General features: G+C 40.4%; 1 protein-coding gene across 3 annotated transcripts in view; it reads left to right on the top strand.

Annotated features, from left to right (window-relative positions):
* mgat5b (alpha-1,6-mannosylglycoprotein 6-beta-N-acetylglucosaminyltransferase B) overlaps window positions 1-20679 on the top strand; it is a 73794-nt gene that overhangs the window by 43615 nt on the left and 9500 nt on the right. For all 3 annotated transcript variants that reach the window (XM_080300937.1, XM_080300938.1, XM_080300939.1), the window contains 7 exons: window positions 6484-6615; window positions 9247-9380; window positions 11196-11326; window positions 14522-14677; window positions 14868-15014; window positions 15133-15249; window positions 19428-19502. In XM_080300937.1, the coding sequence (XP_080157063.1) occupies window positions 6484-6615; window positions 9247-9380; window positions 11196-11326; window positions 14522-14677; window positions 14868-15014; window positions 15133-15249; window positions 19428-19502 (892 nt within the window). The remainder of the gene's footprint in view (window positions 1-6483; window positions 6616-9246; window positions 9381-11195; window positions 11327-14521; window positions 14678-14867; window positions 15015-15132; window positions 15250-19427; window positions 19503-20679) is intronic.

The following is a 20679-nucleotide window of genomic DNA, read 5'->3' as shown; positions in this document are numbered from 1 at the left end:
TTCTTTGCAGTGCAGCTCAAATGCATTGTGCGTGTGCAAAACAATGTATGCAGAGATTATTTTATCTTATTTTTAAATGATATTATCCTTCTTATAATTATAAGTTGTCCAGATGTGATCTACATCTTTGTGCATATTCCTTCATTATGAAGAATGTGGCATGCAATTTTCTATAACTGCAACTGCATTTGAAGAATACTTCTATATTAGGAAGGCGTCACTGAGCATGCTCATGGATGTACCGCCTGCTTATGAGGTGGAAACAAAATTGTGTTAAACAAAATCTTGTTTTATGTTGTGTATGTTTGATAGTGGAGCTGTATATGATAGACTGCGGCTGCACAGACAGCACTTAGGGGGAATTCATCGGTGGCTTCGGTCTTTTCATGGGATTTGCTGCTAATCATGAAAAAAGATAAAACTAATGCCAGCCTTATCCTCTAATCTTGTGTGTGAGGGAGATGGAGAGAGTTGTTTGTGTACTAATGCGCGTACTGTATGCGAGTTACAGTATGTTTGCACTCTCATTTCCGCACTCCTAGGCCGTTAATGCACTTAAATCCCTCTACTCTTCTCTTAAAGTTTCCCTGGATTTGCATATATCCAATTAAACCTCTGAACAGCAGCGGCATTAGTGGATGTATGAGGAGCAGACTCGCATACAGCTCTGCACTCAGTCACTGTAATACATCTGCTCTCACATTAATGCATGTCAGCATTACACTATGAGAGCCCATACAGGCCGTAATTCATACTGAAACTCCTGCAGTGAAATCTAAGAGACGTACTCATGCAAAGTACCGGTGAGTGAAACCACACGAAGCAGCGTGCAAATCTGTGGCTCAGTATGTGTGTATGTAGTGGCTATTATATAGAGTAAAAATTAATGTCACGGTTTTAAGTCATGCTAGGAGCACGGTCCTGTGACAGCAGTGTTGTTTAATTGACTAGTTGCGCACCACGTTTACCTCAGAGTGAAATATTTTGATTGTTGGCCTTTTTCGTGGAATTTGATACTCATTTTCATGCTCTAGCGCATGTTCACTATTCACTAGATAAAAGATGGAAAATGGTAAATGGCCTGTATTTATATAGCGCTTTACTAGTCCCTAAGGACCCCAAAGCACTTTACACATCCAGTCATCCACCCATTCACACACTGGTGATGACAAGCTACATTGTAGCCACAGCCACCCTGGGGCGCACTGACAGAGGCGAGGCTGCCGGACACTGGCGCCACTGGGCCCTCTGACCACCACCAGTAGGCAACGGGTGAAGTGTCTTGCCCAAGAACACAACGACCGAGACTGTCTGAGCCGGGACTCGAACCAGCAACCTTCCAATTACAAGGCGAACTCCCAACTCTTGAGCCACAATCGATGGAGTGAGCCACCGTTTCAGGCGAGCCTCAAGCTGTTGTGTTTTGTATTTTGGCTGTCACCATGTTGAAACCAGGCGTGACGCTAAATCTAACTGAGACCTTTAAAGAATCTGTACACGCACACAGTTGAAACTGTACACCCATTTTTACCATGATGTAGTCGGATTTTTGATACTAAAGGGGATTATAATGTACAAAATGAGGTGGAAACTAGGATCTAAGTCCATAAACTCATCAGAAAAGCTTTTTCTAGGGTCATAGATCAAAGGAGCCAAGAGCTTGTACTCCATATAATTGAACTATTGTTCGCAACCTGCTGGCCGTCAGAAAGAATGCAGGTACAAGACGCTCCAGCGCTGGCTTCCCTTTTCAGACTCAGAAGCTTATGTACAGTTTTAACGTACAGTCAAATAGCTCTGATAGCATGACTGTAAATTTTTAGTTATTTTTGGTTATGATAGTTTACGCCATTAATGTGCACTGTAGAAATATTTAGTAGAAATCTCAGTTTTACCTCTTAACAGTGCTGATCTTAGAACAGCTATTAAGTTTTGAGTTGCAGTGCAGATTTTTCTTAATAATTATTTGAGTCTTCAGATTAAAAATAAATAAATTTTAGAAACACAATACAGTAGAAATACAATATTAAAAAAATATACACTTCATGACCACATAGATTCAAATAAGAATGATACAAAATTCAGTGTTATGGAGAAATGTTGAGGAAAACGTCCCATACATTTATATGGAGTTTGTTCGTTTTACAGTATTCTAATCTACTTAATGTCTTAAGTCTAACAAATAGTGTAGATTCACAGCTCAGGAAGTGACTCGTTTAACTTCAGTTAAGTTCCCTTGTGTTTACCTCCAAAAGTTTAATCTGTTCATCTGGACGTATCGTTTTTTTGTGGGAGAAACGTTTCATCACTCATCCAAGTGACTTCTTCAGTCTCCCAGAATGCATCAGAATGCATCAAGACGTTCCTTTGTGTTTAGTTCCACTACAGTCTGTAAAGGTCCACTTTTGGGAATGTTGACATCAGTCGAGGCTTTTGATCACACCTTGAAATGTTCCTTAAATAAACAGTCACATCTGCTTCTAATTATGATGATATACAAAGTCTGAAATGCTCTACTTTTTATTTTGATTACACCTAACGCTATAATAATGGTCCACTCTTGCTAAAGCAAGAATGTACTGTATGTATGTGTACGGAGATGCCTCAGGAAGAAACTGAGGTCATTAGTTTCTCATATACATATGATCTTATACATACAGCCCCATAGAAATGCATTAATGTTTAGATTTATGGCACCAGAGAAAAATGCAGAGAAACATTTGGTTTTTTTTCTTTCTTCTCTTTTCTTTTTCTTTTTTTTTTTTTAAATTACTTGAATTTCCATCTAAGCCACACTGAAGGTCAGACATGAACTAACAGATTGTATTCATGTCTTTACTGAACACACTATGACTCATAGTGCAGGGAAAAATTTCCATTCATTTCAGTTTATTTATATAGCGCCAAATGACGAGAACAACAGTTGTCTCAAGGAACTTTATATTGTTATGTAAAGCAATGATGCAGAGAAATGAGGAGAAATCCATGCAGTAGAACCTCACTACACTCGAACATTTCCTGTAGCCGTTTAAGAAACATGAAGATGAATTTTGGTTCATTCCTTGTCCAAAAGTCCAAGCAATCACTTTTAAAAAAGGGTCAACATGGTCAGATACCTGCACTGGTAGGAAGTGATGAAATGAAGTCTGACACCGAATAGACACGCAGCTCAAAGAAACCAGCATCGCAGGCAGACGAGTTGCTACGGATCTTCATGAGTGAACCTGTGAACAAGCTTTATGTTGTTATTGTCATTGTGTGTTAGTCATGTTTACAGACATCATCCTCAGCTCTCTCTTGGTTTTCATGAATCTGTGAAATGCCTCACAATCTATTTAGTATCTGAAAAGTTTACTTTATTGTACATTTGTTGCCTGATTATGGTTTTGGTGGATTCTATCCACCGGGCTGCATACTTCAATTGAAGGAGTATAGAGTGAAAACACAGCTTTAGTGAAACAGCCTTTTGTTTGTGTAAGCACCGACTTGCTTGGGTGTGTATCATCGACTGATGAAACTGCAGTTTAAGTATCGCTGGCTGACCCTCTCCTGCTCATTATTCCCGTCCACTGTTGAGGAACCAGCTGCCACGCTGGTTTCCACAAGGCTGCCGTGCTGACTAAATATGTTCTCTGTCCAAAGAAAGATCGATGGCTCTTGTTATGCAGGTATTTGTGTGTATGTGTATGCTGCGTTGTGCGTTATTTGCTTCTGAGCCAGGTAGTAAAAGAATGGTGAAATGTAAGGTCATGGATTTGACTCCAACTGCTAACAATTTTATTTTTCTCAAAGAAATGCTTAAAACTTGTTTCACCAGACCGGTCAGCCTTTTATTGGTACTTCAGTGGGTTTTCTTTTAGTGCCATTTTAATCACACATGATCTTTAGAAATAGATTTTCATTGCTTTTGTTCACTTTGATGACAGGCATCATGTAGGAAGAAAGAGCTTTGAGATGCTTATTATTGTTCAAATCTTAAAGATTGCATTTTGTGTGTTTGCCATTGACCTTAGGTGGGCTTTCAATTAAAGGATTTTTATTCATTGGTCTTCACATACACATGCATTTCACTACTTCTGAGAAAATGTTTTGTGTTTAGTGCCGTCATATTGAGTTGTACAGAAGTAATTTATTGACTGACTGACAGGGGCGACTGCTTCCTCTGGTGTTTCTGATTTTCTTTTGATGGCACATAAAAGGCTAGTGCGTTTCTAACCTGCATCTATGTTCTTTTCATCTGTTGAGATTGCATTTGGAGCCAGAAGGCGCATACCAGTATGAAGACCAGAGAAATGATTGTGCCAGGAAAGAGTTCATCTTGGCGAACCACAGCAAAGGGAATCATGTATAAAACATAAACTGTCCTGCATCAACAACAGTTCTCTGGAAGTGATGATTATGCTGGAGCTTATCCCAGCTGCCATAGGGCGGTCAGACAGACAACCATTCACACCTCTGGGCCATTTTAGAATGACCTGTTAACTTAACCCCACTAACTGCATGTCTTTGGGAGTCTGAGTACCCGGAGAGAACCCACACAGACACGGGGAGAACATACATGAATGAATATTTTACTTACTTACTGAAAGGGAGACAGGCGCCCCCTTTAACAACGATCCTCAAAGGATGACTAAATGTCACCATTGCATCACAGAGCTATTTAACCAAATAATGACTTAATTTTCTTTTAACATTTATCTGTTGCAAAATAGCTAAAGGAGCTAGTTGAGGTTGTTCGCGCTTCTGATTAGGATGCCTCCTAAAAGCTTTCAAAGATTTTTTTTTTTTTTTTTTTTGGCATGTCCCACTGGGAGGATGCCCCAGAGCGATCCCAGGACACACTGTCTGGGGAACAACTTGGTGATTGGATGGATGACTGAAAGAGGTGGCAAGGGTGAGAGAAATCTGTGATTCTGTGCTTCTTCCCCGCAATCTGAATAGATGGATTAGTGCTGCAGGACTGAGCATTAAAATGTCTGTGTATAAAATAGACAAGTTTTTGTCTCATTATGCTTTGTTCTCAAATATATCTGTCAAAAGTAATCAAGAAAAATCTGCTCTCACTGGACTGTAACAAATATAAAGCTGAACAGGATTATTGATGAATTCAAGAGACAAATGTGTCAAAACTTGATCTGATTACATTTGTAAGGTGAATGGTTAGTTTTATTCTATTGTACCATTTCATTTTAAAAGATATATATTTAGATGTGTGTGTGTGTGTGTGTGTGTGTGTGTGTGTGTGTGTGTGTGTGTGTCTAGTCTGGGATGAATATAGAATGCATACCCGAGTATCTTATACCAGAGTTTATTCTCTCAGCAAACTGCCTTCAGATGGTTTCATGTCACATTATCCTGACAGGCAGTGAGATCTCTTTAGTATACAGATGATTTTACAAATCTTCACATCCAATTACACTGTCTTTTTTTTTCTTCCGCGCTGTTTTGTACTGTGGCGTCGGTCTTCAGAACTGCCGAAGTTTGACGAAATGGATCTTTCCTTTTGTAATGAAAATAGGCGCGCTTAATTGCTTTTTTTCTCGAACAAAGTGCAACCTTGATCCCAGCTGAAAGCCGGGTGCTCTGAAGTTAGATAGCACTTTGTGATAGCAGACACCAAATTTACATCTTCTGTCTTTCCTTTTCCAAAAGGCTCTTTTGTAATTGCCATTCTCCGATTTTATTTAAGCCTGATTTTTGTGTTTTATTTATTTATTTATATTCAGGCAGCAGATTTTTCATATCAAGGCTGATCAAGCTGCAGAATGACAGGCATCTTAATGTGGTGCAGACATTTAAAAATACAGACAGAAGGTGTGCACGTTAAGGCTGAAGGTAAAAGATCTGAAGCCCCTCATCATCATGAGTATGGCAGATTGCACATGCGTAATGCAACCACCCCTTCATAGGTGTCGAATGAATGTGGTGTTTGCTTTGGGTAATATGTGTGCTTTGGTGTGTGAGCTGGAACAAGCCTGCAGACAAACTGGGTGGCTCCCCACTGCGAGACGTTGCTCCCTGGTAGTGCTAAATTCTTTGTTGTATGCTTGAATAGCTGCGCCGTCTCACCGAGAGCGCTGACATGCTTCACGACGTGATTGGGCTCTTTCATTCACTCTCTCTTCCTCTCACTCATGCACACATCTTTGCCATCTTATAAGCTCGAAGTTTCCTCTGCAGGAATATTACTGGAGCTGCAGTGCTTTCTGGGAGCCGGCTTCTTATTATTTTTTGATTAGTTTAGTTAGCAAGGATACTTTAACACAAAGGAGAATTTCAGAGAACTGAAAGGAAAAAAAATACATCATGGGAAAACATGATGAAAGAAGGCAATATTGGAAAACATCAGCAGAAGAAATGCTGCGGTTAGCTACAGGACAGTGTTGGTGAAATGTCCAAAACTTTGTTATTTGTGCCAACTCTCGTGGGTTTTAATTTGTTTGGCTCAGTGTGATGATGAAAGCCCATCTGACCTGTGTGCAGGTTTTTGGGTGTACCTCCAGGAAGAGGAAGCTGCCCACTGACGGGACCTCTGCCCTTTGACCTCATCTACACAGACTACCATGGTTTGCAGCAAATGAAGCAGCTCATGGGTCTTTCACTGAGGAAGCACAAGTCAGTTCTTTATGCTTTATTTTTCTGTGTCTATCAAAATATTAATTTCTGTTTATTTACCAAGATCTGAGGGCAGGCGGGTGGGGGGGGTCTCCTGTTGGTTAACAGAAATTTAAACACCGATCAAGGAGCCCCGGGTTCACTCCCTACAGTGGGGGAAATAATTATTTGATCCCCTGCTGAAATTGTAAGTTTGCTCACTTTCAAAGAAATGAACAGTCTCTAATTTTTATGATAGTTTTCATTCAAGGACAGAGACGGGATATCAATGAAAAATCCAGTGAAAGCTAATTACATAAAAGTTATACACCAACACGGGCAAGACCAAAGACCTGTCAGAGGGTGTCAGGGCTGGAATGAGCTACAAGACCATCAGGAAGAAGCTTGGTGAGAAAATGACAACTAGTGCGATTATTTGGAAATGTGGAAAAAACCCAAAATGATCATCAATCACCCTCGGCCGGGTGTACATACATAATCTTGCTTCTTGTGGTGATGATGATCATTTGAAAGGTGGTGGATAAGCCCAAAACTGGAGGAGCTGTTATTGATCCTAAGGCAGTTGGGACCACAGTCACCAACGTTGGTAACAAACTACGCTGTAATGGACTGAAATCTTACATCATGCACATGGTTCCCCTGCTAAAGAAGGCACATCAACAGGCCCACCTTAAGTTTGGGAGTGAATTAAATGACTTAGACTTGGGAGAAAGTGCTGTGGTCAGATGAAACCAAAATCAAGCTCGCTGGCATCAACTTGATCTGCCGTGAAGAGAAATGCAGAGTATGGCTCAAAGAACACCATCCCCACAATCAAACATGGAGGTGGAAACTGGCTTTGGGGCTGTTTTTCTGCTAAGAGTACAAGATAACTTCACTGTATTGAGAGGCCAAAATAAGATGGAAAAGTTTGGATGAGAACCTCCTCCCATCAGCCACAACACAGAAGACAGAACAATGACCCAACAAAGGAGTGTCTAAAGAAGAAGCACATTAAGGTCGTGGAGTGGTCTAGCCAGTCTCCAGACCTTAATCCATTAGAAAATCTGTGGAGGGAGCTAAAGCTTTGAGTTGCCAAGCAACAGCAAAGAAATCTAAGAGATTTAGAGAGCTTCTGTAAAGAGGAGCGGACCAAAATCCCTCCTGAGATGGTTACAAACCTGGTGAGAAACGTTTTTACCACTGTGCTGGCCAACAAGAGTTTCTTCACCAAGTACTAAGTTATGTTATGTTTGGGGATCAAATACTTATTTAAATTACATGCAAATCAATGTATACCTTTTATGTAATGTTCATTTTTTCTGAATTTTTTGATATTCTGCCTTTCTCCATTAAAATCAAACTGCCATGAAATTAGAGACTGTCCATTTCTTTGTCAGTGACAAACGTACAAATTCAGCAGAGCATCAAAGGACAGTAAATGCAGTTGGCAAAGTTTTTGTCCTTGTCTTCCAGCTTTGCAGTGCTGAAGCAGTCATGGTATACAAGTGAATCCTCAATTTTTAAACCAAACAGGCGATAAAAAAAACAGCTTTCAATGCAAATTGCAAATTTCGTCACAAAATTGATTAATGAAAAAGGAAACAAAAACAAAACACTCAAGCTATAGTCGTATGTAAATGATGACAATCATCTGGGCTTTTTCATCCCATATTTTACTCTGAATGCATAAGAGGACAAGGGTGTTGTATTTATGAAATAAGTGGGTAGCACCCAGACACATTTCACAGCAATGAATGTTGATTCTGCTGCATTTTGAGAATTCTCAAATCAAAAGCCTACGCTGATTCCAGTCAGCATCAGTTCAAGGTCGGCTGATCGACCAATAGTCCTCTCCTGACAAAGTGACAGGCCAATACTTTGATTGCCTCTCCAGCCCTGACACTGATTAGAGATGCAAGCTATTGATAAAACGTCTCCAATTTCATTACATCGAACTGCTTCTTCCACTTCCCAGTGTGAATATTTACACCGAATAAAGTGCTGATGAGTAATTCTCTCCTCTTTAGCTTGTCATTGTTAGCTAAATGTTCTATTTTAGTTTGATCTTAGAGGACAATAATTATTTTGTTTTTCTGTTGATGCAGTCAAAGCGGTGTAATGTTTATCCACTCACTGCTGCTTTGACATTATCAGAGAGAACCTGACGCATTTTCTAGTCAAAGCCCTGCACATGGAAAAAAAAAAGCCTCGCCCTAAAATTGATTTCTTCAGATTCTGGCCAGGATGGACCAATACCATATCATGATCCGTTACAGCAGCGTGTCCTGTGGTGGCTGTAAAACAAGTCTATTATTTAAGCTCCTATTGTCTCACCTTGAGGCGTGTGTGATCTCTGCTTATTGGGGGTGATGGCTGGGGACGTGGACATCTATCACTACTGACAGCTTTACAAACCAAGACTCTGACACCCAGACTGTGTTAGAGTACTCAGACTAGCTCCCATAACTCAAAATTAGATTTTTTTTCTTCATGTTTCTCTAGACTCAATCTCACTGTATGCACATGTGCTGTTCTGGCAAAGTACAAAAGGCTAAATGTATTGTTTTTCACTCAGCTAGAGGAGACAAATAAATGGAAGAGACAGCTTTGTTCTAATTCAGGCTAATTGTATCTCTTATTTTGTCCCAGATGCCACATAAGAGTGATTGATACCTTCGGTACAGAGCCTGCCTACAACCACGAGGAGTATGCAACTCTGCATGGCTACAGGACGAACTGGGGTTACTGGAACCTTCATGGCCAGCAGTACATGACCATGTTCCGTATGTGGGCTGCTTATTTCTCTACGATCTTTGTTCTCACTGAGATTGAGAGTCTAAAGTCAACGTCTGCTTGAATTTACAGATGCTTTAAGTTGTTTTGATGCACATATGTGTGTGATATATACACTCATGAACCCTTTATTAGATACACCTGTTCAACTTGTTGTTACTGCAAAATAGTTACTCAACCAATCACATGGCAGTAACTCTACTTGGACTTTTCTTCACAAGCATCTCCAGAGTTTACAGAGAATAAATAGTCCAAAAAAGAGAAAATATCCAGTAGTCCTCCGGGGCAAAATATCTTGTTGATGTTAGAATAGAATGACTAGATTGCTATGGTAATGGTAAATGGTAAATGGCCTGTATTTATATAGCGCTTTACTAGTCCCTAAGGACCCCAAAGCGCTTTACATATCCAGTCATCCACCCATTCACACACACATTCACACACTGGTGATGGCAAGCTACATTGTAGCCACAGCCACCCTGGGGCGCACTGACAGAGGCGAGGCTGCCGGACACTGGCGCCACCGGGCCCTCTGACCACCACCAGTAGGCAACGGGTGAAGTGTCTTGCCCAAGGACACAACGACCGAGACTGTCCGAGCCGGGGCTCGAACCGGCAACCTTTCGATTACAAGGCGAACTCCCAACTCTTGAGCCACGATCGCCCCCCTATTGAGCTAATAGGGAGGCAACAGTAACTTAAGTAACCCCTTGTTACACCCAAGGTATACACAACAGCATCTCTGAATTCACAAATCATCAAACCTTGGACATGGGCCCACATAAGATGCCCCTCCTGTCAGCTAAGAACAGAAAACTGAGGCTACCCTACACAAATCTCTGGGGAATGTTTACAGGATCTTGTTGAATCTGTGCCCTGAAGAATTAATGTAGTTCAGAAAGCAAGTGAGCCGAACCCAGTACTAGCAAGGCGTACCTAATACAGTGTCCAGTGAGTTAATGTTTTAAACTTAAAATGTGAGCACACCGTGAGCTAATAAAGACCTCAGGTTGTCACAGGCGAGCCTTTACAGCAGCAGGCAGGAAACTAATCAGTACAGCTGGGCCTGCACAGATGTGTAATACCTCCTGTGTGGGATGCAGACACACATATACCCACAAAGACCCAAACATAAAGGTGCAAAAACACAAGCACACACACGCACATTCATGACACTTTTTGGTGAAAATTGTAGCAAAAGAAACTTTCTGATGTTTGTCTCCAATTAATTCAGTGACAATGAGCAAAACCGTCTGTAGCCAAAACACTTGCTGTTATCACAAAGTCTTATACCAAAAGTTGTCAGCTTTAATTGAGTTTCTGAAAAATACAGTTTCTTTGCAAGTCCCCGCTGCAGCAGACTTCCTTTGTGACTGCTAGCATTCATGCTGCTTGACTTCCTGAAAGCGGACAGCTGTGGGGACATTATAGCAGCGGTTTTGTGCAGCTTACTGAAATAATGAAGTTGCACTGTCATCATCGACCGCGCAGATGTGACTCATCAAGTCGCCCGATCAGGAGTTAACAGCATCATACAAGAGAAGCATCCTCAACCCCAGCGAGTGCACCATTTCCTGCGTTTCCCTTTAGTCCACCAGATTAATGTAATAACAAATTGCTGAGAAAAACAATGCGCTTCGCTTCCCCTGAATTCCTGCCACACTCTTTTGTTCTGTACCGTCCACGTGCACAGCACCACAAATCTTCACAGCAGCTGCACTTTGGCTACCTTTTTATTTATTTGTTTGACTCTTGTAATGGACTTGAAACACTGTATTGCCAATTATTTTGTTTGTCCTTGGCAGCCCACACTCCAGACAACTCTTTTATGGGTTTTGTGGCAGAGGAGCTGAATGAGACAGAGAGACTGAATATTCAGAAGAACAAGGTTAAAAACATGGCTGTTGTATATGGCAAAGAAGCCAACATGTGGAAGGTCAGTATATCCAGCACAAGCATCAATACACAATAGCAAGTGTCTAATCCACAGGAGGAGAAAAAGAATATTACATCTTGATTCATACCATGTAATAATTTTTGTTCCTAAATGTGAAATATATTTTACACTGTATAATGGAGGCACTTCAGATTTGATAAAACTCCAAAATATGATACTTTTTTAGAACCTCTAAATATCGCTTTCCTTTTTCTGTCAAACGCCCACTAGGTTTTACATTTCCTGCAAACAATTTCCTCCTCCAGGAATCAGGCCTGCAGTGTGATGCTGCAGGAACAATAGCTTTTGTTTAGAGTAAATTTTCCCTCCGAGCTGCTGCCAAGGCTGCTCCTTCTCTCTGTAACTTTGAAGCGTGTTGCAGCCTCCCTCAAGGTTTGTTTTACTTGAGTCTGGTTGCAGCTTTTGTACCTACACTGCCATGGCGCTCCCTGTTTTCTCAGAACAACTTGAGTTGCAGTGTAAGATTTGTGAAACAGAAAGATTGCTGTGTAGGAACCAGTAGTATTGGAATCTCCCCAGACAGAGAAAACCCCCTCATTGAGAACAGCCTCTTCTTCCAACTCAATTTTGAGGTTCACTTTAGAGAGTTGGACTTCTAAAGGTTCTATGAGAAGAAGCTTGACTAATGCTTTGCTATTCTTTTTGCTCCATACTGGCCTCCCTCGTTTCACTTCTCCCCTGCTTGCTTGTGGTGTCGCTCTGTGCTGTTCTGTCATTTCATGATGCATCTTTGATGGCTCCACACAGCTTCAAGTAAGTAGACCTCTTTTTTTACTTAACTCGATGCCAAATTTAAATCAAGTCTTCTTCCTAGAATTTATGTTGCCAAAAGTTGCTGTAAAAGAGCCATTTCTGCAGAAATCACTTCAAAATGAACAACGCCAGTAAATAGTGCTGTGCAAAAGTCTTGAACCAGCCTGCTTTTCTTTCGAATTTGCTAAGAGAATAGGAAAGAGCTACAGTGCCTTATTGAAACAGGCAACCATACATAGCAGTACAGTATATAAGGCAAAGTCAATATTTTGTATGACTGCCTTTATTCTTCAACACAGTTTGAGCTCTTTTTGGCAGTCTTCACGAATAGTTCTCCAGGCTTCCTGAAGGACATTCAAAGCTCTTCTTTGGATCTCGGCTGCTTTTTGTTCTGTTCTCTGTCATCATGGCCCAGGCTCTAGGGAAGCCAATCCATGACTGATAGTCCATTGTTTGTTTTTCTCTTCAGGTGTGCTCTTACTGCATGATGGATCATGTCTGTTTTAATAATTGCATCAGTTTCAATCAGATCCTTACTGGCTGACATGCAGGCCAAAACCATGACAGAAGCTCCCCTGTGTTTTATAGATGGCTGTGGACGCTCACTGCTGTACCTCCTGACCACATCCTTATATACTGATTATTTTCAGTCCAGTTCTTGTGTAATTTGACTTGCCTCAGTCCTTTCACCCTTCCACTGAGACCATTTCTGATGAGGCTTCAGTGAACAGTAAATGAATCAACAGATGTCTGTGTGTCTCAGATCCTGCGTCAGGTCTCTGCTGGAGAAAGGACATGACTTTCAAATACTCTTCTTAGTTTTATTTAGCCTGCAATGTCTTCTTTTGTCCTCTACTTGTCAAGTTTCATCAGATTTCTTTTAAGGACACTTTGCACACCATGTTGAGTTTTGCCTGGTTTGGAAATCACCCTGTTATCACTGCATTTTTTTTAAAAATTCAATTAAAGAAATGGGAACAAACTATGTGTTCATACAACAGGCCACCAGTAACAAAAGATATGATTTAAAATTGGTTGTTTGCCAAGTTGTCTATTATTTTTAAGCACAACATGGGTTCATCTCTTGATTTAAGTGCATTTTTTATGTTTCAGTGATTCAGAGATCATTGTTAATTTGCTTAAATACAAAATATTGTTCTGAAAATGATCAGCTACAAGGACTGGACTGAAAATAAATTACAAGGCAGCCAATGTCCAAAGAAAAACTTTGAAAGACCTTCAGAACTATTGCTCAATAACACAATAGTACAAGAAAATCTGGCGCCTTGAAAGCAAAATATGAAGAAATATTTTGCTACGGACCTTTGTATATTACTCTAATCTCTTCCAATATATTTTAAACATGCAGAGACATGCAATATACCATCCTATGAAATTCATCAATTCATGAAGTTTTGTCAGTTGACTTTATTTTTAATCGGGACAGCCGGCTACAGTTTGAACTCACAAGTCGCCCACAGCTGCAGTTGTGAGTGAGAGATTAAACCGCAAACCTTTTCATCTTTCAAGTCTGCAGGCTTTGATTTTTTTGATGGTTATTATTATCACTTTCTGTAAAAGGAACTGTTTTCATCACCTCATTGCTTTAAAAGAAAAAAAGGAAAGAAAGAAAGCCTGCAATGAATAATGAGCAGTAACACTTAGTTGACATTTATAAATGATTTATGCCTCAAAGACATAGCTTTAGTAAATTATTCATAACATTCCCTCAGAAAAAAACTTTTTAAGATAAACCAATTTAGTTTTTCTCAATAAAACTATTCAAGCAAATTATCCCCACAGGGAAACGCAGAGGATACAGTACGCCCTGCTTTCAGTCTTTCATGTTCCTTCAAAATTCCACAGGTACAGAGTGATTTTTAGTTGCCAAGGTGATTGTGTTACTACTAGTATGGAGAGACTTGGCTCATTAGTCTGCTTTTAGCAGCCTCATTTCCATCAACCAGTACTTGTGCTCAGGTTGGGGTGATACTCTAGACTCTGTAACACATCTAGGTTTCCAAGCTGCTGTGTGTGTAATTGTAAGGTCATATTTGAGTGATTTAAGGTGTGCAAAGTATTTAGGCATAACACCTTAGCAGAGGATGTATGTACTGAACATTTAAACAAAAAAAAAAAACAACAACAAAAAAACCCCACAATTATACAAAGTTTCTAAATACTCAAAATGGTTACAGGTAATCTTATAACCAGCTGCAACGTGTGCCGATAACAAGGCTTAGTTAAAACTCAATAAAATGGATTTGAAGTACTGTGGGGAAAAAACCGCTAATTTAAATGCAAATGCAGTTCACCCACCTTTTTTTAGTGTTTGCACAGTCAAATTCATAATTCATACATTCATTTTTCATTTCTTGTCTTTAAGCGCTTCATTTTGCTTCCCTCTTGTTTGTGTTCAAGGGTAAGGAAAAATTTCTGGCAATCCTGCACCGCCACATGGAGATCCACGGGACTGTGTACTACGAGGCACAGCGTCCCCCAGAGGTGCCCGCCTTCGTCAAGAATCACGGCCTGCTGCCTCAGCAGGAACTTCAGCAGCTCCTCAGAAAGGCCAAGGTGCGCTTGCAATATCGACACGTCTGAGCTCTGAAAAAGCGTCAATGTTTGCGCACAGTTTCTGTATCCCAGTGGACTGGCGAAAACTTCCTGCTTTTGTAGAGTTGGAAAAGGGATTGATCTGATCAGGGTGTGAGCAGCTCTGTGTAAACACTCACAATCTGCTGATCTTTGTTGTATTCCGCACTAGTTATTCATCGGATTTGGCTTCCCGTACGAAGGTCCCGCCCCTTTGGAGGCAATAGCCAACGGCTGCATCTTCCTGCAGCCAAAGTTTAACCCTCCTCACAGCTCTCTCAATCACGAGTTCTTCAGAGGGAAGCCCACATCGAGGGAGGTAGAAACTCACAATGTTTGACTTTTTAAAAATATACAGAAGACAGTTATGCTGTCTGATCTTAGCCGTTTTTATTGCCGGAAAGATTATTAATATATTCCACTTGTGCCTCCCTCAGGTATCCTCTCAGCATCCCTACGCGGAGCAGTACATTGGCAGACCGCATGTCATCACTATTGACTTCAATAACTCCGAGGAGTTTGACGCAACCATCCGTGAAATCATGAGGATCAATGTGCGTTCATTTTTTTGTGGATGTGTGTGTGTTTGCCATCCAATCTTAACAGCACTCATTCAACAAAATAATGGTCTTCTTATATTGTAGTCCACCATGCTACTCACTGCTGCATACTAGCATACTGAGGTGAAAGTATAATTTACTCTTGCACACTTCACAGTGGGGTTTGACCCGCTTTTGAAGCCCTCTGAGTTTAATAGAGCTCTTAATCATGGCATCCGACGTTACAGCAAAATGCTTAGCTGGCTCCCGCTTTGCTCTCCACACTCCTAATTGCTTGAGATATTGAGCGGCTCAGTAGGTAAACTGTGCCCACACCTGAGTTTACGTGGCAGCGTTCCAGAGGCTAGCCCCACCAGCAGTACACATTGTCCACAGCAGATCTTATTAATCAATCGCACTGTGCTCAATCTGTCACCAGAACAACACAGAGCTACTGCCAAGCATCTCGCAGTTCCAAGACTCATGCGTGCCTCTACCTGTCAGGTGTGTTAAGCAGACCTTGTGTTGCCTGCTGATAGAGACAAAATAAAGTACCAGTTTTGGTATTGGTAAATGCTTTAAGTCCTAGGGGGACAAAAAAACAACACTAATCACATAAGATGAGGGAGTTTCAGTTAAAAATTTAAAAGCAGAAAGAGCAGAAGAAAACAGTTTTAGTTTTTTGTTTGCAACACGGTGGCATCATGGTTAGCACTATTACCTCACAGCGAGAAAGTTCTGAGTTCAATTCCACCATCAGGCCGGGGTCTTTCTGTGCAGAGGCGACCTGTCCAGAGTGTACCATGCCTCTCGCTCTGAGACAGCTGGATAGGCTCCAGCGCCCCCCACGACCCTGACAAGGATAAGCGGATGGATTTTGTTTGTTTTGTTGTTGTTGTTTTTTTACCCTCTACATATTTAATAAGACACGGGTTGAAATGGAAGTTAAAAAAAAAAAATCTGTTTACTAACCCATCAAACAAAACACTTTAAGAGAACTCCAAAATGTGTTTCATAACTTTTTTTAAAAGTGTGGTATTTTGGGTAATATACTTGAATCAGTTTTGGAACGCTGATGCGGTTTTCATGTCCTTATAATGCATATGAAGTTAGTGCCAACAGCCAAGCGTGAAGACTGAAAAGCAGCTTGGCTCTGTCACAAAATCTGCCTACTAACACCTCAAAAGTTTACTTATTAAGACATCACATCTTGTTTGTTATTATGCACACAAAAGCCAAAAATTGCTATTTTTCAACAGTGTCGGACTATTCCTTGATAGGAAGCAGTAACATCCCCCACTGGTTGCCTGGCAACAGGTCCCTTTGTTCACATTAGCAAAAAGAAACCTGTTTGAGTCTTTTTGCTAAGCTTAATTAACAACGGGGTGGTAGCTTCATATTTATTATACAAACAGTCGTGTAGGGTTTCTTATTTATAGAATTGTGGATCCAAGATGCACATTTGACTGAACCTCCAACTTCAATTTAGTTTTACATAATGCAACCGTCACGCTAGGGAAAAGAGTGGTTGAACAGCTAAAAATATTGAATTTTTGTGCAATAAACTTGCGATCTCGATGCCTTTTGAAATTGTTGAGACCACTCGCAGTCAGCTGCCTTCTTCAAACGCTTCTAGACATCAAGACTGTGATAAAACTACAAGGTCAGTGTGCTATCAGTCTGTGATCAGTCTGCAACCGAATGTGGTCAGTTACTTGCAATAATGGCACCATGGTGATTAACTGGGATAAACTGGGAAAAATAAAAAGTCTGTTTCCAGCTATATACACGGAAATTCACATAGAGATAGAGATGCAGATAGAGCGTCATAGATCTAAAACGGATATTCTGAAATTCCTAAACTGAGATAGTTCTTCCAGGATGGCGATTTAACTGGATTAAAACTATAGAGATGCTCAGTAACAACACATTCATATAAGAAAAAAAAAAAACAGAATACAACCAGCTGACAACCAGTCAAGTCGAGTCGCCTACTGCAAAGCGATGGATCGCAGAGAAGTTGAGCTCATTGGCAAGTATTTGCAAACTTTTGCCTGATAGCAATAGGCATTGGCATATTTGGAGACAGGTTCCCTCCCACCAGATAAGTCATGCAATCACCTTGTGATTGAAAGTGACTCTGACAGCAACTCTCTGGGCCATTCTCAGCCACAAAGAGGTTGCCATCCTATTTTTATTCTTTTGCTGAAGCAGTAAGGGACAGTCACATAGTCTAGGTTTGGTGAGTAGGGAGGTTAAGGAGCGTTGATTGTGTTGGTGTGTCCAAAGCCTCCTGGATTTTTATTCTGCTGTGAGGAGCTGCTCAGTGGCTCAAACACAATACAGTCTAATTGTTTTCAGCTGAGAGCTCGTATTCTCGCACAGCTCGAGATGCTAAATTAGACATGTTCATTTACAGTGTGAAAAAGCCACGGTGCGCTACCCTATTAATGTCAGAAAAATAAATGAATAAATAAGCAGGGAGCTCTTGACCTGATGTGCTGCTGTGCGCTCTTTCAGTGAAAACCGTTGTTTGGTCTCCCAGTCATGGCTGTAATTGTGGCTCCTGTTAGCAGTGTCAGGTCAGTTTGACATACAATTTAGTTTTTGCACCCTGTGAAAGTTTGATATAGATGGTAAAACTGCAGACACACATGTACAAGTGGCTAAAATAGGATTTTAAAGAAAGCAGTCAGAGTGCAGAGGTGCACTAGGAGATGAACTGAATTTCCCTTTTCAGTTCATCTTAAATTATAATTAGTTACTGTGTTTGTAAAAGCATTTCCTTGTAATACAATTACTTGGATAACTCTTCGGTTCGTGCAGAGTTTAAGCTCAGTGAGATGAGTCTGAGTGTAAAATTAGGCACGCTACATGTGTAGATGGCATTTAGTGTGGCTCATCTGGTTGTGTAGATTACATATTGTGAGTTTACTTACGCTTATTCACAGGCAGCTCAGTGCTTAATGCTTTTTAGGGGTCTGTTCATATTCCTGCAGCTCATGTTATGGATTTAGATAGCTTAAAAAGCTGCTGGCTAAGCTTTAATGTTACTTTAATAGTACTGTGCCTTGTGGAAATTAAGAAATACTCAAATGTCTTTGTGTGTTTTTTGTCCTGTCTGTACCAACTACCAGCATAACTTGCCTCACAGATAAGCCATCATTTTATGTCACTTTTAATGGTGTGAAATGATGAATGTTGCTCCCATTTTTTGTGACCAACTGCTTCAGTCAGTTTAGGTATATTAAATGTGGAGTCACATAAAGAATGTTTCCTGAGTTTGAATTCAAATCACACTTTATGAAACTTTTTTTTTTTTGGTCCGACTCGGATTCTATTATGTAAAGATGCCCAAAAGGCAAATTGCATTGTGGAATAGCTGATGAAGTGCCAGATACATTTCATTAAACTCAGATGAAATAAAGTAATAAGAGAGCGCTAAAAGGAACACAACGCTAAAAGGAGCCATTTATCAATTTAAGCCTGAGTGCTTTAGTGGCCTGATGGTAAACAGTGAGATCTCACTTCAGATACCACAGGGAGACATTCTGAGAGGTTTCTACACCGGGGATACCGGCAGAATCTGTTCTGTCCCGATATATTTTATAATTAGTCATGTGTTCAATCCACAGTCAGCCTCAAAAATGCTGTTATTGATATAAACACCGTCTCCAAAGATTCCAACCTACAGTCATTATTCCCATCAGTTCCCTATGACCCTGCCTGCATCAAATATGAGAAAGAAGGGAAAGCTATTGATCAGTGTTCTCTTTTGAGCTTTTTTGCATGTTGTGCCTTAAGAAAACAATCTGACAGTGATTGACAGGTCTTTATGGCAACACTATTAACTGCACCCAAAGTATCCAGAAGTCACCAAAACAGCCGTCTCAGTGCCGCGTGACCTGTGGTCCGATGTCGGTTTAATCCATTGTTTGACATATTGATGTAGTCATCACGAAAATTAATGAAATCAATTTTCAAAGCTGTCACCTGTGATGTATTAGGTCGTTGATTTTAATGCGAGGCTCGTGCCGTGATATAGGCCTTTCACAATTACGCTAATGAATGTGTCAACTGTGATTAACTATCAGATGCTCGGGGTCCTGTAATTACTACGACTTGGCTTTGCGGCCATGCGCGCATGCTCTTGTCCACTGTTTGCTCATCTGTGCACGCACGTGTGTCTGCAGGTGGAGCCGTTCCTGCCGTACGAGTACACCTGTGAGGGAATGCTCGAAAGACTCCACGCTTACATTCAGAACCAGGTGGGTCGCTCAACATTTGAATCGTGAAACGTGCTGGCACAAAGCTTAATAAATCTAAGAGGAATGATTTAATGGTGCACGTGACGCCTCCCAGCAGTTTGCGTTTTTTGTGAATAGATGTGGGCTTGAACCACAAGATTCATTGTTATGTGTCTGGCTCAAACCTTATGGCTCTCATGGAACTGATGTTTATAACAGACACAGGCAGTAATTTATTACTGTTATACTTAAAAGAGCACTCAGGGAATGCAACACCGCCCTGTAGTGCAAGGGCTATACTGAAACTCTGATGTTTTATAATGTTTTTATTATAACATACTGACGTCAGCCTGTTTTTTTTTTTAACATTCTCTAATTCATGTGACTCTGACCTTTGACCTATGACCTTGAAGCATTACATACTAATTAGTGAATTTTATTATCTTTATCCTTATGATTGGAGCAAAATTGGCTGTAATTGGCTTCCATAAGCTCTGAAAACTCAAGACTTTGCAGTGTCATTGTAGCATCATAGGGCGTCCTATTGAAAAACTATATTGTTTACAGCTCTTTCCAAACACTTTCCTTTGATATATTACTCTGTATGGTTTCTTGAAATGTTTTTTCCAAGATCAACTTTGACCTTGGCCAGTTGTTCAGCCAACCTAGGTAGTCATGTCCCCCAAGGCTATTATACTGATGATAAATATTGAACATGATCAATCAAAAGTTTTGGGGTTTTGCTGATTTTCACATTTGTTGTAAGTTTCTATAGCTTATCACGACCATTTGGATATCTTGCAACCAGAAAAGTCTTTAGAAAGTTAGGGCACTGAGTGAAAGCATTCAGGGGAAAAGGAAAAAATGAATCTTTTAAGGATTATGTTTTATGCAAATTAAACACAAAACACATAACATGGTAATTACACAGCTTTAGACTAGTTAGTAAGCACCTTTTTTCCACATTTATGTATAAATGTGAGTGAAGCCTAAGAGACCATTTGATCCATAATGACTGTGTTCAGAGGGAAAAAAACAAAACAACTTGACATCTAGTTGACCAAACTCTCTTAATTCCTCTTGAAAATGGAAATTAGTTATGTGGGAACTGTGCCTATTGCTAATATACAGTCAGTCAGTTAAAAGTGTGATCAACTGCACATCCTCTTGATCAGGTTGTGTTGATGATACATCAGTG

This window comes from Astatotilapia calliptera, chromosome 4 (assembly GCF_964374335.1).
Source record: "Astatotilapia calliptera chromosome 4, fAstCal68.1, whole genome shotgun sequence".
Lineage (NCBI taxonomy): Eukaryota > Metazoa > Chordata > Actinopteri > Cichliformes > Cichlidae > Astatotilapia > Astatotilapia calliptera.
Note: the sequence above shows the minus strand (reverse complement) of the source record. Positions and strands in the feature narration are given on the sequence as shown.